At 43.6% G+C, this 18,321-nt stretch overlaps 1 protein-coding gene across 25 annotated transcripts in view; it reads right to left on the bottom strand.

Moving 5' to 3' along the window:
- LOC116388026 (voltage-dependent N-type calcium channel subunit alpha-1B-like) overlaps window positions 1-18,321 on the bottom strand; it is a 142,886-nt gene that overhangs the window by 121,246 nt on the left and 3,319 nt on the right. For 24 of the 25 annotated variants that reach the window (XM_031855588.1, XM_031855585.1, XM_031855584.1 and 21 more), the window contains exon 3: window positions 15,825-15,964. In XM_031855588.1, coding sequence (XP_031711448.1) covers window positions 15,825-15,964 — 140 coding nt within the window. Of the gene's footprint in view, window positions 1-15,824; window positions 15,965-18,321 lie in introns of those variants that run through there. The other variant, XM_031855602.1, reaches the window with a different exon arrangement.

The raw sequence follows: 18,321 nt of genomic DNA, 5'->3' as shown, positions 1-18,321 counted from the left end.
TTCTCTCGGGACCCACTTTTTAAAAAACACATCCCTATTCACAACAGGCCTTTTCTCTAAATTGTGAGATGAGCCAATATGTGCGAAAATGAACATTCCTGACCATTTTTGCTGCCATTTCCGCAGTACAACAAAGAGAATGTACAGTAGCCTTTCATATTAGATTCAATGTCATAAGTACACTACAATTATCAGAACAATACAAACATTCAGGTTCATCTCAAAGGTGTACTGCAGGTATAAATGTTAAATAAAAGACAATGGAATAATTCTGCAAATTTAGTTGCAGACCCCAATAAAATCTTCTGCGACCCACCTGTGGGTCCCGACCCAGTCTTTTGGAATGACTGCACTCGTCTGTAAAACTCAAGCAGTCAAAGTTAGTTATTGATAATTGTATTATGACTTAATGCAAAAAACTGCAGTGGGCCACACAGCGTGGAAGCTAACCATGAAGTGAAATAATGACAGGCTGTCGCATGTCCTGAGACATCAGGTCCACATTATATTCAGAATGAGTGGGTCAGGTGACGTCTCAGCTGTGTGGGTCAATGGGTCGCTCCACACTGTGTATTTGTTGGTGGTTGGCTGTCATTATGTCCTTAAATTGACTCTTAAGAAATGCATCCATCTCTTTTCACACCCTATTATGGTCTGTTTGGGTCAACTACATTATGGATTGGGTAATAATTATTCTCTGGTCTATGTGAGACCAATTCTGATGGGTTTCTTTAAAAAAACTAAATGAATAATGGTCATCACGTTTGGGTCGCATTTCCATGCATCTGTTTGAAATCGGGTCAAAGATTTTGTTACCAGACAAAAGTTGACTAAAAGGTGGAATCCAACGGTGCTCCGATCAACCGCCCACAGATTGTTATTGGCCGACAGTTGTTCTAAATAGTTTGATCGCCTGCCAACAAATAAACAGTTGTCAATTCATGATACTTTCTCATTCTGCTCCCAGCAATTGGTGATCGGCGCCAAAACTCCTGATCGGAGCAGCCTCGACTATCACCTCCACTTCTGTTCATAACATTGCTAACCAGGCATCATTGACTTGGTGTGCATTTCTATGTTCAGTATTGCCGGCATGCTCTCACTCGTTTCTCTTTTCCGGTTACTCAGTAAAGATATTTCAATATTTCTCTCTTGCAGCACAGAGTAGACTCCAGCAGTATTGATGCAGACAGTTGTGATGCCGGCTCTTTGGTAATGAGGGTGAAAGACCTTGACTGTACATCTCAGTGTGCAAGGACGAACATCAAGCTTGTTTTCGTAGGGGGAGGGTGGGCCACTTCCTTTTCCATTTACACTCCAGCATTAGCAGGGCTCTCCAGAGATTGGCTGGGAGTCACACAACACACAGCTCACCTGCTTCTCTCGGGACTGTCAGTCTCACAACACAACAGCAAAGACTCTCAACTAGTTTTCTTCAACGTTCTATCTTTGGAACAGAGGCAGCACTAGTCAGGGGAGGGGGAGATTGACATAGGAAGGTGTTGGGATGGGGATATAACAGTTATTATCTTGGGTTACATAATGTGACACTGCGTTGGCTTTTCTATTTTCCGCGTCATCTATACAATCAGTATGTTTGTCCGACTAGCAGCAGGGACCCACCCTTTTTATGTCCGATGTCTTCTGGCCGGATGTACAGATTTGTTAACTTTGGTGAGCGTCGGACCTTTTATGTAGTGCCCACATCAGTTTAAAAAGTCCAATACTGTGTTTCATAATAAAGTATTGTCACAGTTTATTATTTTTCAGTCATTCAGGCCTGATGACAGAGGAGGGTGGCGTATTGCTAATAGTGTGACTCTTTGTTGAGACTGTGATGGATAATGAATGATAACCGTCTAATAATCACTGACGGGTCTATTTATATACCTAAATGAACTGAAACCAACACAGCGCTCAATGCACGGTTAGCGGTGGAGGGAAACATTTTCAAACTGGATCATAATTTCCATGTTTTTTGTGTCTTAGTCAAACGCTTCAGCCGGTAAAGCTAAATGGTCTGCAATGTTATCACTCGGGCCAACTCCTCACCATCAATGCACGTCCATTAAAAAAAGTGCTTGTTTTTTTCTACTGACAGGCTCAGAACAAAATTGTTTGGAAAGGACCCTACAGAGAAATACCACTTTTGATCCGGTCTGTTTTTTATTCTCTCGCTCGGAGAAGTCTCCTTCGGACATCTAGTATCACATCCACGTTGCCGAAATCATCGAAATATTCAGCCAAACACTAAACATTTCTAGTCCTGCCTAGTCCATACCAAAAACTAATGAGGACTTACAGTAAGTTTTAAAACTGAAACATTTTTTTACAGCTTATTGCAATTTTTAATATCACCACAATACATTAATTAAGAACACAAAATTGGCTGCAAAGCCACTACAAATTCAGTCATTTGGGCCCACAATACTAAAACCACTTGGTTAGATCTTGCAGGGGCCAGTTTTTAGTGACCCATTGATCCTTCATCAACATCAACTTAAACCTTTCCATTGTTAGCTTTCCTCTTTGTACACAAGATAGATATCTTGTGTACAAAGAGGAAAGCTAAAGATCTAAAGAGCAGATTAGCCATGCAGCTTTGATGAGAACACTCATACATGTGCTCTCATCATGCATGCATACATCCAAACAGCCAGCCTTGGTGAAGAGCAGTGGCTCCTGCTGTGCGGGCCTTGAACTGTGAAGGACAAATGGGGTCTGGGACCTGGTCGATCCTGTACATTGCCACTATCAGTGTTAACAGGCTTGTTCAGTCGCCCACACTGCTGAATAGACATTCAGCCTGTGTGCATGTACGATCATACGGACCAATAAAGAGAAAGAGACGCTCGCCATTCAGATTACTCGAGAGATTTCACCGATTGTCTGCTCCCACCTGCCTTAACCCAGTTGCTTCATCACTCTAGAGTCAATATTGACTTATTGTAAATTGGTCAGACAACCATCCATGTTGTCAATAGGGCTCAGGTGCAGCATCAAAAGGCTTAGGCTGCGTTTTGCTAAAAAAGACAAAAGCTTTCCTTGTTTGCTCCATTTACTTGGATCAGAGATGGGATAATTATGGTGTTACAGAACATTGAATTAGCAGCAGGAAAACATTAGCAGTCCAACTGCAATAATGGCTGTGCAGAGCAGAAAACGCCCAATGAACTAATGAGTCCAAGGAAGACACACTTGAGAAGATAACTTACACCGGTACCGCCAGAAACAACACCTCTGCTTGTTGATGGGAACACTGCTTTGAGGTTAGATTAATTATTTGATCAAATAAAAGCGCTAAAGCTAAAAAAGAGAAGTGACAAGCCAACTGGGCTAATGACAATATATAAACACACACACCAAGCATAGCCAGTTATCGGTCATGTGGTCCCTGAAGTACGGATAACAAGGATTCTTCAGAAGAAGCACAAGCTTGTCATTGTATCAAACGACTCCACTGCCAGGATCAATAGCTCAAGAGGATAACAAGCCAACAGAGAAAGAAGGCACAGACAGAGGTCTCTCTCTACACACATTAGACCTGGAACTTTAGAGGTGCACTGACTAAGAGACCAGCTGGCACAAGCTGTTAGTTGGCCTGTACAGACTGTAGAGCGATAATAAAACCTGAGCTCACCAACTGTGAGGCAGCCGCACTGATGGATAACCTGTTCAAGAAAAAGCTCAAATCCATAACTTCCTCTAAAACTTTAATCAGTGAGCTTTAGAGTTATTGACAGACATTGAACTTCGGGAAAGAACCAGGCCTAGCTGTTTTTACCTGCTTCCATTCTTTATGCTAAGCTAGGCTAGCAACAACCTGACCCCTGCGCCGTACTCAAAGCAAAGACGTGAGACCGATGTATAGATCATCTCCTCTCACTGCTGGAAAGTAAGAAAATGAGCCCTCAAATGCTGCACTATTCCTTTAGGGTAGTGGCAGAAGCATGAGCACATAGGGTACGTGTATGTCCATAATACAACATAGACAGTAGAGTGGTCATTTCCAATAGCTCCAATGAGAACAACTCAGGGAATCAGACTGGGATACAATATAAATGGGTAGAAAAAGAACAAGCAAACATTTTGCTTTTTTTTTTAAGTAATAACGTGCTTAACATACATTGAAAATAAAAACACTACATGAACACAATGATGTCCAAAGATGACATCAAGATGCTAGCGAGAGCTTGAAGACTTGAGCACTATCGGTATAGACACATGGAGGGTACAGTACAGTACATTGAGTTCCCTGCCTGGACAGCAGAGCTGTGTAGTGACTCGTGAGTCCACTTTACAGTGAGATAGTTATACAAAGACACAAGTAATTATGCACACTGAGGCTCAAATGTAACACTGTCAGCAAAGAATGAAGTGCACCAGGTTGTGTATACTGTTTATTGTGGTAGCTAATACTTTAGCACTTTGATCTCGGCCTCTCTTATCTGCCTCATTTTCCCTCCTCTCTGTTGTGCCCTGCACCTCTCTATGTGCGCCTCCGTCAGTTGGTCCACAGTGAGAGCTTACATGGGGGCCGGGGAGGGCGAACAAACAGAGCTCCTCTCCACTGAGGCGAGACGGAGAGAAAGACGAGGTGGAGGAAGAGGAGGAAGAGGAAGAGGAGGAGGAGGCAGCGAGCGCTTCACCGGCTGCAGCGTCCTCCTGGTAGATCTAATGAGACAGAGGGGAAGAAAAGCCGGAGGAGGAATGCTGTTTCTCTAACTCCCCACGCCCTCTGCTCTACCGCAGCCGGTGGCAGCAGGCAACGAGGAGGAGATGCTCTCTGTGCCACAATTAGTTTTATTCTGCAGATGTTTGGGAACAGGAGGGGACGCCGCAAAAAAGGCGATTCCCAGCCCTGTCAGGGGGCCGGCGATGAGGCTCGAAAGAAAACAAGGGGAGCCGGTCCATCCATTACACCGGCAATATGAGCGAGTGGGCCCCATTTTGCGGTGCAGCTGCTGCCCTTGCAGGTGAACTCGCAGGGAATGAGGAGAGGGACGCCGACTGGCTGCGTGAGTGAGACTCAGTAAAATATTGCCCTATTCAAACCGTTTCCAGTTTCCCTGCATTTGGATTTGAGGTCCTGAGGGGGTGAACACTGTAAAAAAAACTGCAACTGTAGGGCAGACATCATGTGGTCAAAGAAATGGTAGCGAAGCCCTCTGCCTGGCATGCAACTAGGACATTTCCACCTGCTTTGAATGTTATCAGCCTCATGTATATGTGTCAGAAGCCACCTGCTACCCCTGCTAGTGGGTTCAGGAGGCCATTTATCATCTATTCATGGTTGATCACCTCCCTACGTGGATTATGTTGCTGTTTAAATGACAGTATTATTATCGTGGTTAGGTGGGTCACAGGACTTTCACACAGGAGGCTGCTTTTATGACGTCCTTTCTTAGTTCTCTGTACTGATGTCGGGTTTAAGTCATCCACACTGTTTCAATGTAACCTTTCTCTCCTGCTCATTATTTCAATTTAGGGTTTTGTGAATTTTGTGCTGGTTAGCTGTTGTCAATTGTTAGTATACTACTTGAATGTAATGTTTGTGTACTATATGTGTGTACATGTTTAGTGGTTCTTCTTCCTGTGATACACATTGCATCTCCCCTAGACACAAAGTAGACATAGCGTCATAGTTCAAAGATATACACAAAGACGCATACATCAACAGCATTAGTTGTAGTAAACAGAAGAACGCCTTCCTAGCACACCTCCTTGCTATTAGATGACATAGAAATTCCTATATTACCTCCTACTGAGATCAAACGAGTACAGTAAGGAGGAGGGAGGACGTACAGTTAGTGTTGGCGGACACTTTTAAATAGTGTGATTTCGACCTAAATTCCTTCGCACACATTGACGCAGAAATCCTTTTTAAACCGTAGTATTACCATAAAAGGAGTCCTGATCTCTGATTGGCAACACAATGGCCTCATGCAAGCAGACATATTAAAAAGTATGTATACCAATTCATATCACGGTATAAATCATCATATGTTGCATTCTCATAAGAGCTCTGATGGAGTTAGGGAAGACATCCTGCTTCTAGTGTACCAGAATGAGTCTTTGATGTGGCTTACAAGTAAGTAAAAACAGAGTGCACATAGTACCACAACATACTGGATGAAATAAGAAGTACAGGGTATCTGTCAATGTCTAATTGGTTGCAGTACAAGACTGGAAAACGAGAGGCAGACACCTAATCACAGAGGGGGAAACCACATCAAGCAGGATCAGTAGTCACAATGGGAAAAAAAGCAGTAAATACTCACTTAACAAAGCCGACATTTAAAGCTAAATTAGTTCTACTAACGGTTGCAATACGTTTGTTGCTGCACTTAAGAAAATATGCGAGGTCTGAAAGTAGCTCGTGCGTCGGTCTTCGTCACAAGTGCCGGTCACTTAACCGTCCTGCAGGCTGACTTGTCATTCTTGTTTCTTTGAGAGCCGACACGTTCAACATGATAAACGCTGACATTCTCTTCAGTGCTGCAGACCGCAGACTTGAGGATTTAAAAGGTCTTTGTTTATTTACCGAGAGCTGTGAGAGACACAGCAACCCAGTGTCCAGGTTGAAAGCTGACCCTCTCCGCGCTGGAGGGGCAATAACCCCTTAAGGACGTTTAAAGCTCAGCGTGGTTCGGCTCCTCACTCGCATCTAAAAAGTGAAGCCGATGCGGAAGTGTTTTAAACTTGCATTCGTTCTAATAGCCATCAGCCTCTGAAATGTGAGGTTTTACTACTTTTGTCTATTTCTTTAATCTTTGTTAGACAAAACAGCTACAATAGATAGATATTTATTTATTTTATTTTCATTTGGCAACATGTGCGTCACTATAGAACAAAAAAAAAAAAAAACTATGACTGTCACTCTTTTTTCTCTTTCCTACAAAATGCAGTTGGATTACCTGATGTTCCACTGATGTTTGCCAGGAAATAACACGTTGTTTGTAATTAGCTCTGGACTGAATCATGTCTGAAGAGGGAAACCTGCCAGTCTGCCACATCAGCTGTGGTGTAGTGCACTTCCTCTGCCGACAGGAAATGACAAGCATCACTTTCAGCCACGCTCGACTGGAGCCAAGCCAACAGAGACACAAATTGTGTGCGTGTGTGTGGTGTGTGTGTGTGTGTCTGTAAGAGAAAGAGTGAGTGAGCGACTACTCAGGTTCATTTTGTTGTGGGTTTTGAGGTCTAGACAAATATGAGTGCTTGTGTGTACTTCACTGACAGATGTGTGTGTGCACATCAATTAGTCCAAAATAAATCGGTGATTAACGTGCGCTATAGTCTGTGTCTTTGCAAACCTTCCACTCAGCCAAATTAAATCATACTATTCTTCGAAAGCTTCTATACTATGAGCCAGGCCTTCTTACCAGGGGCTGTGTGTCACAACTGGAGCAGATAATGCAAAATGTGGCAGTCTCGCCAAGAACCTGCCAAATACACAATGTCACCATGATAACTGGTTGAGCCACTGCATGTGAAGCCATCTAGCTCGCAGCCATTTTAGACAACAGACATGAATAGGCATGATGGCAAAGGGCCAGATGCAAGCTGGATTTGTTGCATCCGCGGCGTTATACTGAGTCACATTGGCTGACTGTTCTCATAAATATTCATGAAGTCAGGAAATAAGCTCGTCTGCTGGTTGGCGTGAGCTGCGATCACTCAGTTTGTCAAGTCAGTTGTCATGTCCAAACACGCTCATGCTAATGAGACATCCACATCAAAACAAAGGCTACAGCGGTTAAGGTGATGAATTGCAACGCTCACGTCAGGCGGGCTTCATTTGTCACTCAGCACCGTTCTCTCCGCTCGTTTCCTGACATCTCTGAGCTGTAGGTTAAGTAATAAAGCCATACAACTATTATTTAAAATTGAATAACAATCTTTTGGGGCTTAATTCCCAAGCTTGACTGCTGGAGCAGAGTAGACGATGAATGAGACAAACACAATGTGGCAACGAACAAACAACATAGTTCTGGTGTTGTGCTCGCTGCCGGCTGTTTCCCCAGTAGGAAAAACAACCAAGCCAATGGGAGCTCTGTGGGTAATTTTAATTTAGGACTATGTCATTAATCAAGAAAAAAATATGTTCTACGGCTCTCTGATTTGCTGCTTTTCTGTCTTTATAACTTGAATATCTAGGGGTTTGTTCAAAACAAGCAATTTAAAGAAGTCTAGTATTGTGGTAGACATTTTTCCATGACTTCCTAACACTTAAAAAGAAATACTCCAATAAATAACGGTTCATAGAATAATGAAAACCATCGTTTTGATGCAGCTCTACTTCGATTTTGCATTCATGACCACATCCCCAGTGTGAGTGTGAGCAGGTAGAGAAGAAGCTGGCTGGGCTCCCACCCGCTGTTCAGACCGGTTCTACGTGGCCGCCGACAGGCAGAGCAGAGATGGCATCAGTCTGCTTACGATGTGGACAACAAGGCGTCGGCATCAGCAGCACAGAGCATGCCGTGTTCGCTCACTGAAGGGGTTGCTAACTAGGCTCGGAGAAGTGAAGCAGAACAGCCTGTACCAAGAACACGACCACCACACCCACACACCCACACCCACACACACACACACACACACACGTGTACACAAAAACCAACACACCCTCGCGGCTGTCAGGTCACTGACCACATCTGTCAGTCACCGCAGATGTTGAGAAGAGGATCAATACCATCAGTGAGAGGAAAGCTCCATGATCAAACTGAAAGAGAACACAAGCATCTGGATTCAAACTAACTTCAAGAAAAGGAAGGGAGGAGTAAGTTAATAGGAGATGGGCTTAATGTCTGACAAATATGGGCAAGTAAGTGAATAAGCATCTTCCGTCCATTCTTCATCGCTACAACACACCCAGCACTCAGGATGCAGCTGAGTGAAAATGCAGGGCAAAAGCTCAAAATTTGACCTCAACTGGTCAGGATCCCAGCCATAAATTATATATTTTTTAAAAAGGTCCATAAATGTCTGCGTTACTGCATACCCAGATCTCAGCAATTAACTTAATAACAAAGTTATTATCACCAATAGACAGCAGAACAATTCTCCTTTGTGATGTACTTTACTAGTGTCATGCAACAGATGTGTGCTACCTCAGAGATCCAGGTGTTTACTACACTGACTTAACGTTGGTACACTTCAATGTTTGTAGCATTCACAAAAGAATCAGCAGATCTTTGAACATTTATCCACCGTAAAAAGTAAATAAACAGTAACTAGAATTGTATGCCTCTGCCATTCACAACAAACCAAATTGTCGCCACTTCCTCATTTTATTCCATCAAACATTTGTGTGAAATTGGCATATGAATTCTTGAGTTATGGCCCAAAACGTGTTTGGTGAGGTCACAATAACTTTTGACCACCAAATTCCAATCAATTCATCCTTGAATCCAAGTCAACGTTTAAACAAATTTTCAAGAAATTTCCTCCAGGCGTTGCTGAGAGATGGTGTTCACGAGAACGGACCAGACGAACGGACAAGCTGAGAACATTATGCCTCCAGCCATAAAAAAAACATCACAGCCATGTGACGGTAGCCATGCTAGTGGCTCTGTGAGGCTGTATGTTTTCTTAATACACCCATGGTACTAAGGCACTGTGAGCTAAATGCTAACACAGGCATGCTAGCACGTTCACAATGACGATGCCAACACGTTGATGTTAAGCACCATTTTAGTTCAGCATCTTAGCATGCTAACATGAGCTAATTAGCACATGAAACAAAGTAAAGCTGAGGGGCATGTCATTGCTTTAAAGATTTGGTCATAAATCAAAGTACAGGACAAATTGAAATTTGAATTTCATGACAATCCATCCAATCACAAATATCAACCTCATGGTGGCAGGAGAGGAAATGTCACAACGATTCATGAAGACAGTGAATGCATGTACTACATTTCATGGCAATCCATCGTGTAGTTGCTGAGATGTTTCAGTCTGGACCAAAGTGGTGGACGGACCAACCAACAGACCATCACTGCCATCCATAGAGCCTTTATGCTGCTACCATGGCTACAAGTAGACAGAAACGGACTCAATATGAGGTGCAAAGGAAGATCAGCTATGATAAGTGGATTCAATACTCAAATCAAATATGATTAAAGGTGCAGTAATGTGCAGGACGTACATTGACAAAGACACAAACCCTGTAACCTCAGCAAGGCTGGAAGTGTCAGACCTCCACGATGAGGCAGCTATGTTTGGCAGACGTTCAAAGGGAACATTTATTCATGTGGCCGGGTGCGGGCGTAAGCTAAAGTGACCCGACCTCTGTAGTCTGAACGATGACACTTTGAGGCCTCCGATTGTGGTAGCCCCGCTGCCCGAGAGGCACATGAAAGGAAATCGCAACTTTGAAGTCGACACAAGCGCCGACTCTCGCCCGGACCACTTACGGCCTAGACCCGTAAATCAAACACACAAATAAATAAATAAAAGCTACTGCCCTGGCTTTTGTTTCCCTGCAGCTGACAGTGAGATTATTGTTCTCAGTGACTCCACCCGCCTGTCACTGGCACACAACAACAAAACACACAGGCTATATGTATATAAAGTGTTCATACATGGAAGTCTTTAGAGACTAGTTTAAAACGATCCAATTTCTAAGTCTGATCTTAATGGTTTTCTCTCCTGTGTTTATGACTCTAATTTACTGTGAAGAACATTTAACAGGTTATGAAACAGTCTTAATGTAATACTGATGACTATATGACCTTCATAAGTAAACGAGACCGTCAGTGAGAGGATTGGCTATTTCAATGTAGTTATTCTTAATGCCCGTCATCGGTGCCACAATGTCGGATTTTGAGCTAAATCAGATGTAATCATGCAGGTTAAACTTCTTCAGCGGGGCCTCCGGCAGCGACCAGCCCGCCACAGATAGACCCAGATCCGGCTTAACTGAAGCTTTCGAGCAGAGCTTCGCCTTGCTGCTCGGCCGGGCCCCGCTGGGAGCCAACACCGACCCCATGCTGCTGGAGGCCCAGGCCATTTTCCTGGAGGGAAGGGAGCCACGGGAGAACCAGAACCAGGACTGAGTGTAGCTGATGGTCAGATCCTGCTGTAGTCAAATTTGTTTTCTTTTTTTTTTTTTTTTTAAAGGGATTCTGGTGCTAATCACTTCAATCATAAAACTATTTTTTCCACCTGTTCCTAAATCATAAACACCTGAAAGAAAGGAATTCAGATCAGACTTAGAAAATGGGTCACCAGAATTTGTTTCTCTCACGAGCTTCTCAGGGCTTCTGTATACATATTACGTTACAAGTAACATATTTTTTCCAAACACATTCATTTTGTAATGAGTGCAGTGTCTCCAAAAGAAAACAGCTGCTGTTGGCTTCTTCTAGAGATCCTACGTGAATGACTCACAATCTCTACATGTTCTCGTGTGTGAAAGCATATATTTAAGTGCATAAATGGTTCTACCTCAGATCTTCATCAGGTCACTTCATGATTTGTCTCTATAAACTTTGTCTGGTTAAAACCTCGCGGTTTCCAACTCCACCCCCTCAGACTGTCACACAAGCTTTCTGTTTTTGTGGTCTCCGAGCCCAAGCTAAGATACCCAGGCGATGTCACTTAGGCCGACTCCAGACAAAGCTTCTTCAGAGCCACAGACAAATTTAAAAATCAGGACTGATTACTCCCCGTGGCCATGGCAGAAAGTACTGTACATCACCTTCTTGGCTTGCTGAATAATGGCTGAATTTCAAAATGTTAGAAATCACATTTCTACACTCTCCCTGGCTGTAAAGATGATTTTACCTAAACAGATTCTACCAGTTTCAGAATAAAACCAGAAGGTAAAACCAGAAGTTAAAACCTTACTAAATTGACTCCCGCTGAGTTCGACCTCTGAAATGAGAACAAATGCCATTTAATCACTTTCTTCTTGGATATTTTTAAAATCTTATTTCCAGTCACTGAGTCATGATTCCCCAGTTTCTGTGAGCAACGTTATAAACGCTCTGGAAGAGAAAAGGGTTTTCAAAGTAGAGCAGGCTTCTCAGCCAGTCTGTTCATGTCACAGACGCTGACATGCTCAGCGTGTGATTGGACGTGTCTGGCTCCTCATCAGGGCACAGTGTTCCTGGGCTGACCAACTCAGTGTTCTATTGATTAGGCCTTTGGCAACCCAGGCAGATTTATTCTCTTATTAGGGGCTCCTAATGCCTGATCAGGACAGATTAAAGGTCTGCCACTGCCTCCAGCTACACTATCAATTAGATCCTTTTATTAGGACTGGATGGCTGTATCGCCATAATTATACCAAGGACTAGGCACTGGGATTGTACAGCAGGCAGAGAGCTAATGACGAGTCTTGGCTAATTGGAAAAAGAGTAAGAAACGCTATTGACTTATGTAATAGAAGATGATTATTAGAGCAGAACTGAATATGTTTTAATTTCAAGCAAAGCAGGACCATTCATTTTCCCTCTGGAGGCAGAGCCACAATCACATCTTCTCAGAGTGCATCCCAAATTAGATTTATGACCAAGCTCGATAAAAACCCTCACCAGTCACTTCTGATTGATTACCCATCACTTAAAAAAATATTATTTTTGGATCAATCATTCATGCATTATGCCAGCCAATATATATAACATCCAACTGTAGTAGTATGCTCATCTGTGGGTTTCTCTCGCACTGATTTCTTATTCTTTGGCTACTCAAAAGTTATCATTTCATCTTCTGTACCACACTTAAGTATAATAATCATCAGTAGTCCTCGCCTGCAGGCTGCTCGTTCCCTCTGTGGACGAGGCAGGACAAAGGAGAGGCGGCTTTTAACACCCAGGTGTGCAGTTAAGTCAGTTTAATCCTCTTATCTCCACTCAGGGAGGCTGAACATCGGAGGACTTAAAATGTCCTCTCCGTCTTTTATCATTTGCCATCAGGACAATTTCTCAGAGGATCACATTTTGCTCATACTGCAACCCAGTGGGCCAGCCCACATCCAGGGGTGATGCGATTGACTTCTAATTGACGTGGGCTCGGCCCGGACACCTTCCACCCCCCACCACCACCCCCCTCCAGTCCTACAGGAGCGTGTCGAGCACAAAGCAAACATACACGCATACACAGAAACCCCCAAACATGCAGAGGCACATTATCTACTGTGGTTGCTCGGCAACCAAAACAGAGACAGTCACATCGGCAACATAACGGTTAATTTGTATCCAGCTGTGTCAGCAATGGGTAGCCAAAACTGAATATGAGATATTCCTCCAGCTTAGAAGAAAGACTCCGAGTCAAAAAGCTGTTTCTGGATAAATGACACCCTGTAAACAATAAAATAAGGACATGCAATTTGAAATTCATTATCTACTTAGAATATCTTATTCTCTGACGATGGCATATTTAAATAACTTGGAATGAATCAGAACACACGTGAATACGCTTCTTCTTCTAACATGCTAAGCACCTCTGCTGTCAGAGGCAGGAGGTGAATCTCACACGATGCGTCCTTCTACACGAATATAGTGGAATTCAAGTGCTGATCTCCGAGCGACGTGCCTCTGTGTGCTGTCGGCCTTGCATTTAATGAACGCCTTCTTTCATCTTGCGCACACGAGTAGGTATTGCAGGGGAACATAAATTCAAATCACAGCTCCAAACACAATCATCCCACTTACGTGTGAAAGGAAAAGAAAAAGGCATCTCTGAACTGTTGATGTGCTGGCCACGGCTTGAATACAGAAGAAGACGTGTTTTAATTTTGAACACCAGCCTACTGAGTGCTGGCTTTAAATGCATGACGTGCAATTTGAAACTGCAATGTTTACTTACAAAAGGAATCCCTATCTCCCCTCTCTGTCTGGTTTATCCTCATCACGTCAAACACTTGTGGTCTCTGCGCTCTTTGTTCTGCTACTCATTCACGACCCACTTTGACGCATTTGTTTATCGAGTTTCTGAAATGGACATTATTTCCAACACAAATCCAATCCGGACCTAATGCAGGACTATGCCCGAACAATATTATTCTCCTCGTAACTGTAACAAAGCAAGAGGAGCATTTAGTGAACTTGGATGAAACGGGCACATTTTCAACATGGCGTGAATGTTTTTCATGCTGACACGGGGACATTTTACGAGTGGATTGATGGACTCCGTTTACATTTTTGTACTTTTATCTGGTTAAAAATCAAAAGCCTCCTTCAGCAGTGGGACTTGATCAGTACTGATGGAGCTTTCAAAGTATGGTTGAGGTACCTTATAAGGTGGGGGCTCTTGTGGAAGCCCCTCTATGTACTTTCATCCTTCATTCATTAAACAGACTAGGGAGCCAGGGAGACACTTAAAAAGGACTGCTTCCTCTGCCTACACTAACATGGGACCGATATACACAACAAGCTGTGAATCTAATAAGCAATTTATGTGTCCCTGTAGTAGGGAAGCGTCCTATCAGGATGCACCATCAGATGAAAAAGGTGAAGGTGTCTTGCTACTCAGGTGCTCGTATGATTAAAAACAAATTACGCCCAGTGGGGGGATAATACAGCAAACGAGTATTTGTCCCATTTGGACAGAGACAAGTTGTGGGTAAATTCTAGGCACTAAAAGGGATCTAAATTATCGTCCACTAGTACAGGCGAAACCTGACAAGCAGATCAACATTTCCAACCACAATACTGTAACTGTGTCAGCTTGTGTTTTACTCAACCACACAGATGGTTTTGTTAATGATAATGGTTGCCAGCTTTAAGCAGCTCCACAAGACAACATGACTCCCGTCTCTTTGAGGAAATAAGAAAATGGAAAAAAATCAAATGAACTCTTCTGCTGATGCCAGGCACATTCAATCAGCAGTTAGAAGAATGCAGGAGGTGGGAGGACTGGAAGTTTGCACAAACATATGAAAGTTAATGAAGAGCTCCCTTGAAATAAACGCCTTCCTCTTCCAACCTTATGCGGGACAACTTTCTGATTGCCATCAACGGTTCAATGCAGAGAAGGAGCATCATACTTCCTTCCAGACTAAATTAAAATCCCAGCAGTAATCTCCCACAACCATTGTCCTGTCCGTTGCTCCTTCATTGACTTCTCACAACTCCTTTCTGATAATAGGAAACACAGGCCATTACATGTCTCCAACCCCCCAGCGTCTGACAGCCACTCCTGTCCGAGTCCCACTAAGAAGAACTATAAAAGCATCCGCCACAGACCTCTGTGGTCCACTGAGCAAACACGTAGCGGTGTCGACATGACTTATTCCTGAAACACATACATCAAATACTAAGCTTTGTATTTATTGTACCTTCCATCTGCCATGCAGACGCTCAGGTGGTAAGGCATTGGAGTTGCAGTGTAGTATGGTTGCTGAGATTAAAGCTTCTGAATTTCTTAATCACAAAAATGAATAGTAAATTATCATCAACCAAACTGCGTGTGTTACACTGTATGGCCAGAAGCATGTGGACACCTAAACATAAGATCTAAATGTGACTGTTGAACATTCTAAAACCACAGGTGTCAAGTTCAACCACAAATAATGTGCACTGGGTTATTGTTATAAGCCCTAAAGTATGTGTCCATGTAGTGCAGTCCAGTAACAGTGTTAAAATAAAGGAGATAAATGGTAAAGCCAAAGCAACAAATGTCCCTTGTGACACTTTTTTTTCACATCTTTTACTTGTTACTTGTTGAATAACTTAAAGGATGCTTGTAGGCAGACGCTCAAACTGCAAGAAGGTGATTCCACTTCCCTCTCTCTCAAGGCACTCACAGATACACACAAAAGAAGCCACTCTCACACTTGTGACTTCCATTTCAAGCTGAGCAGGCGCGGGACTCACCCCGTGAGGACGACCACGAAGTCCATTACATTCCAGCCGTTGCGGAGGTAGGAGCCCTTGTGAAAAGCAAAGCCCAGGGCGATGATCTTAATGGCGGCCTCGAAACAGAATATTCCAATAAAGTAGGGCTCTGTGTCGTCCTACAGGGAGACAGAGAGAGGTTGAGAGTGAGAGAGGAAGATCTTTTTGTTGGAGGTAAAAGAGTGGTTAATGAAGCATCGAGTAAAAGAGAGGGGGGGTAAGTAAAGGAATGAAAGAAAGATGGCTCCTTTCACTTCTTGCAGCAGCATGAACAGAAGTGCAGGAAGTGGAGCCCTCTTCTTAGGATGAAAAGAGAGTAAATACAGTGAAAACAAATATTCACACACACAGTACAATCTTAAGGGCAATGGTAAATCAATGGAGCTTCAGGCCTGCTCATTTAATGCATTCAAGCATATTAAATAAACTATTTAAGTAGTCAACTAGTGGGGTACATGAGTCCAAGAAAACTGCCCCTGGGCCAAGCAGCGGGGTACTTGGACTATAGGGGAATTTGGGCAAAATGAGGCCTAGAAGTGGAAGGGGCGTGGAGCAAGCTGAAGGGCATATGGGGGCCTTTGGGCACTAGAGGAGAATTTGGGCCACCTAAGTTGGAATTTGGGCAAACCAAGAGGAAAGTTGGGCTGTTCAATTTCCCCTCTAGTGTGACATTTGGGCAGAAATAAAGTATGGAAGCATTTAGGGACCACTACGGCCACCTGGGCCAAACACATGGGCATTTGGGTGGACCAGTCGGATATTAGGACCAACCACAGGGGTAACTAAAGAGGTACTTGGGCCATTCAAGTGCCGCTTTGGCATGTTACTGTGCAAAAATGAAGCATGGAATTGGCAGACACTTGGATCGACCACAAGGGTACTTGTGGGCCTCTTGGTATAAATCACAGGGGTAAAAATGAGGCAGTTGGGCCAACCAGAAGGACATATGTACAGATCAAAGGGGTACTAGGGCCAGGGAATAATGGAAATGAGCGGTACATGGAGTGACCAGAGTAGGACTTGTGCTGCTTAAGTGTGAAATTAGGGCAAATCAGAAGCACAACATTATCCCAATAGGAAAAACACATTCCTGTTTGAAAGTGCACTTTAGCACTGAGGGCATATGCACAACACACATGACTGGACATGATTGATTTGGACCCTCTACGTTATTCCCTAAGAGTGTCAAACAACACAGCTACAGTGTGATCATTTGTGCTCTGTGGCTGGGTGAACCCTGGGCCTTGCTGTAAGTAAGGGAGGTGGATCAGGCGCGTGTGACGTGACACTTTATCCTTTGCCTCCATTAATATCAGCTGGAGCCTGGGGCGATGCACAGGGCATGAGCAGAAGATATCTCACGCCTACACTAACCCTCGCCCCCCTCCCTCGACCTCACTCCTAGCATACCACAACCTGACAGACATTGTCCTCAACCCCCAGCATTACCCAGCTTTCAACACAAACAATCATGCAGAAGCAGTGTGACAGGCCTGGGCCCAATAAGAAATGTGACCTTTTCTATAGCACTGGCTGACTACAGTGAACATCTAGAGACTATGTATGGAGGTGAGTTGCTGTATCGTGAAGGCTGTGGTGATAAACTGTTCGTGTCCAATAGGAGCCTGCAACATTTCAACAAAGACAGGCATTGAATGTGTCATAAAGTATATTAATTTAGACATGCTATACAAACAATATTCACAGACAAAACAATTAAATGTGGTATTTAATAACAGGGCCAGAGGGCTGCCTGGATAAATGTCTGTCCTTGGAGCGTGTTAACATCTATTATACATACATCTAAAATACTCCTGAATTATGAATACGCTTGCAGAAGACGGCTGGGGAAATCCTCAAGGACCATGGCGCTAAAATCCAGCAATGGATCTGAAATACTCATACCGAGTCGCTTCCATCATCGCCTCCACTTACTGCACGCCTCCTACTCTGTTGACAGAGCTTCATAAATAATAGCTGATCCCTTGTTCTAATTAAAAGGCTTCTCGTTGTATTACATCCTTGAGGTGGAGGAGGCAGGGAGCAGATGCTTGTTTTTCTCCTTTGTGTAGCCGCTCTAATCACTTTCTCAGGTGCTGAATGCTACCGTTTTTGTTTTGCTAGTTGTAACATCTTCACTGATGAATTTCCATCGCACCCGCAGCGATAATTCAAAACGGGAGCAGGTGGTTGAATATGAGAGGAATTCAGCGACCTTTTTTTTTTTCCACATCAAGCTGTTGCTCTTTGTAACACTCCCTGGCTCTCTATTTAAAGACAAACTCCCATGAGCTACAACACCCTCATGTACAAGCACAGCAAAGTGCTGAACCATGAAGGTGCATGCTATTCAGTTTGCCTTTTCGTCCCCTGCTACACAGGGCGGGATCTGCGTCTTGACCTCCCTGTGCAACAGTCTCTTTGGTTTCTCTCCAAAACTGGTTAGCTATGTATTGGGGGGGGGGGGGGGGGGGGG

The sequence above is a fragment of the Anarrhichthys ocellatus genome, unplaced genomic scaffold, assembly GCF_004355925.1.
Source record: "Anarrhichthys ocellatus isolate YVR2014 unplaced genomic scaffold, GSC_Weel_1.0 scaffold16, whole genome shotgun sequence".
Taxonomy (NCBI): Eukaryota; Metazoa; Chordata; class Actinopteri; order Perciformes; family Anarhichadidae; genus Anarrhichthys; species Anarrhichthys ocellatus.
This window is presented reverse-complemented; position numbering and strand designations above follow the sequence as displayed.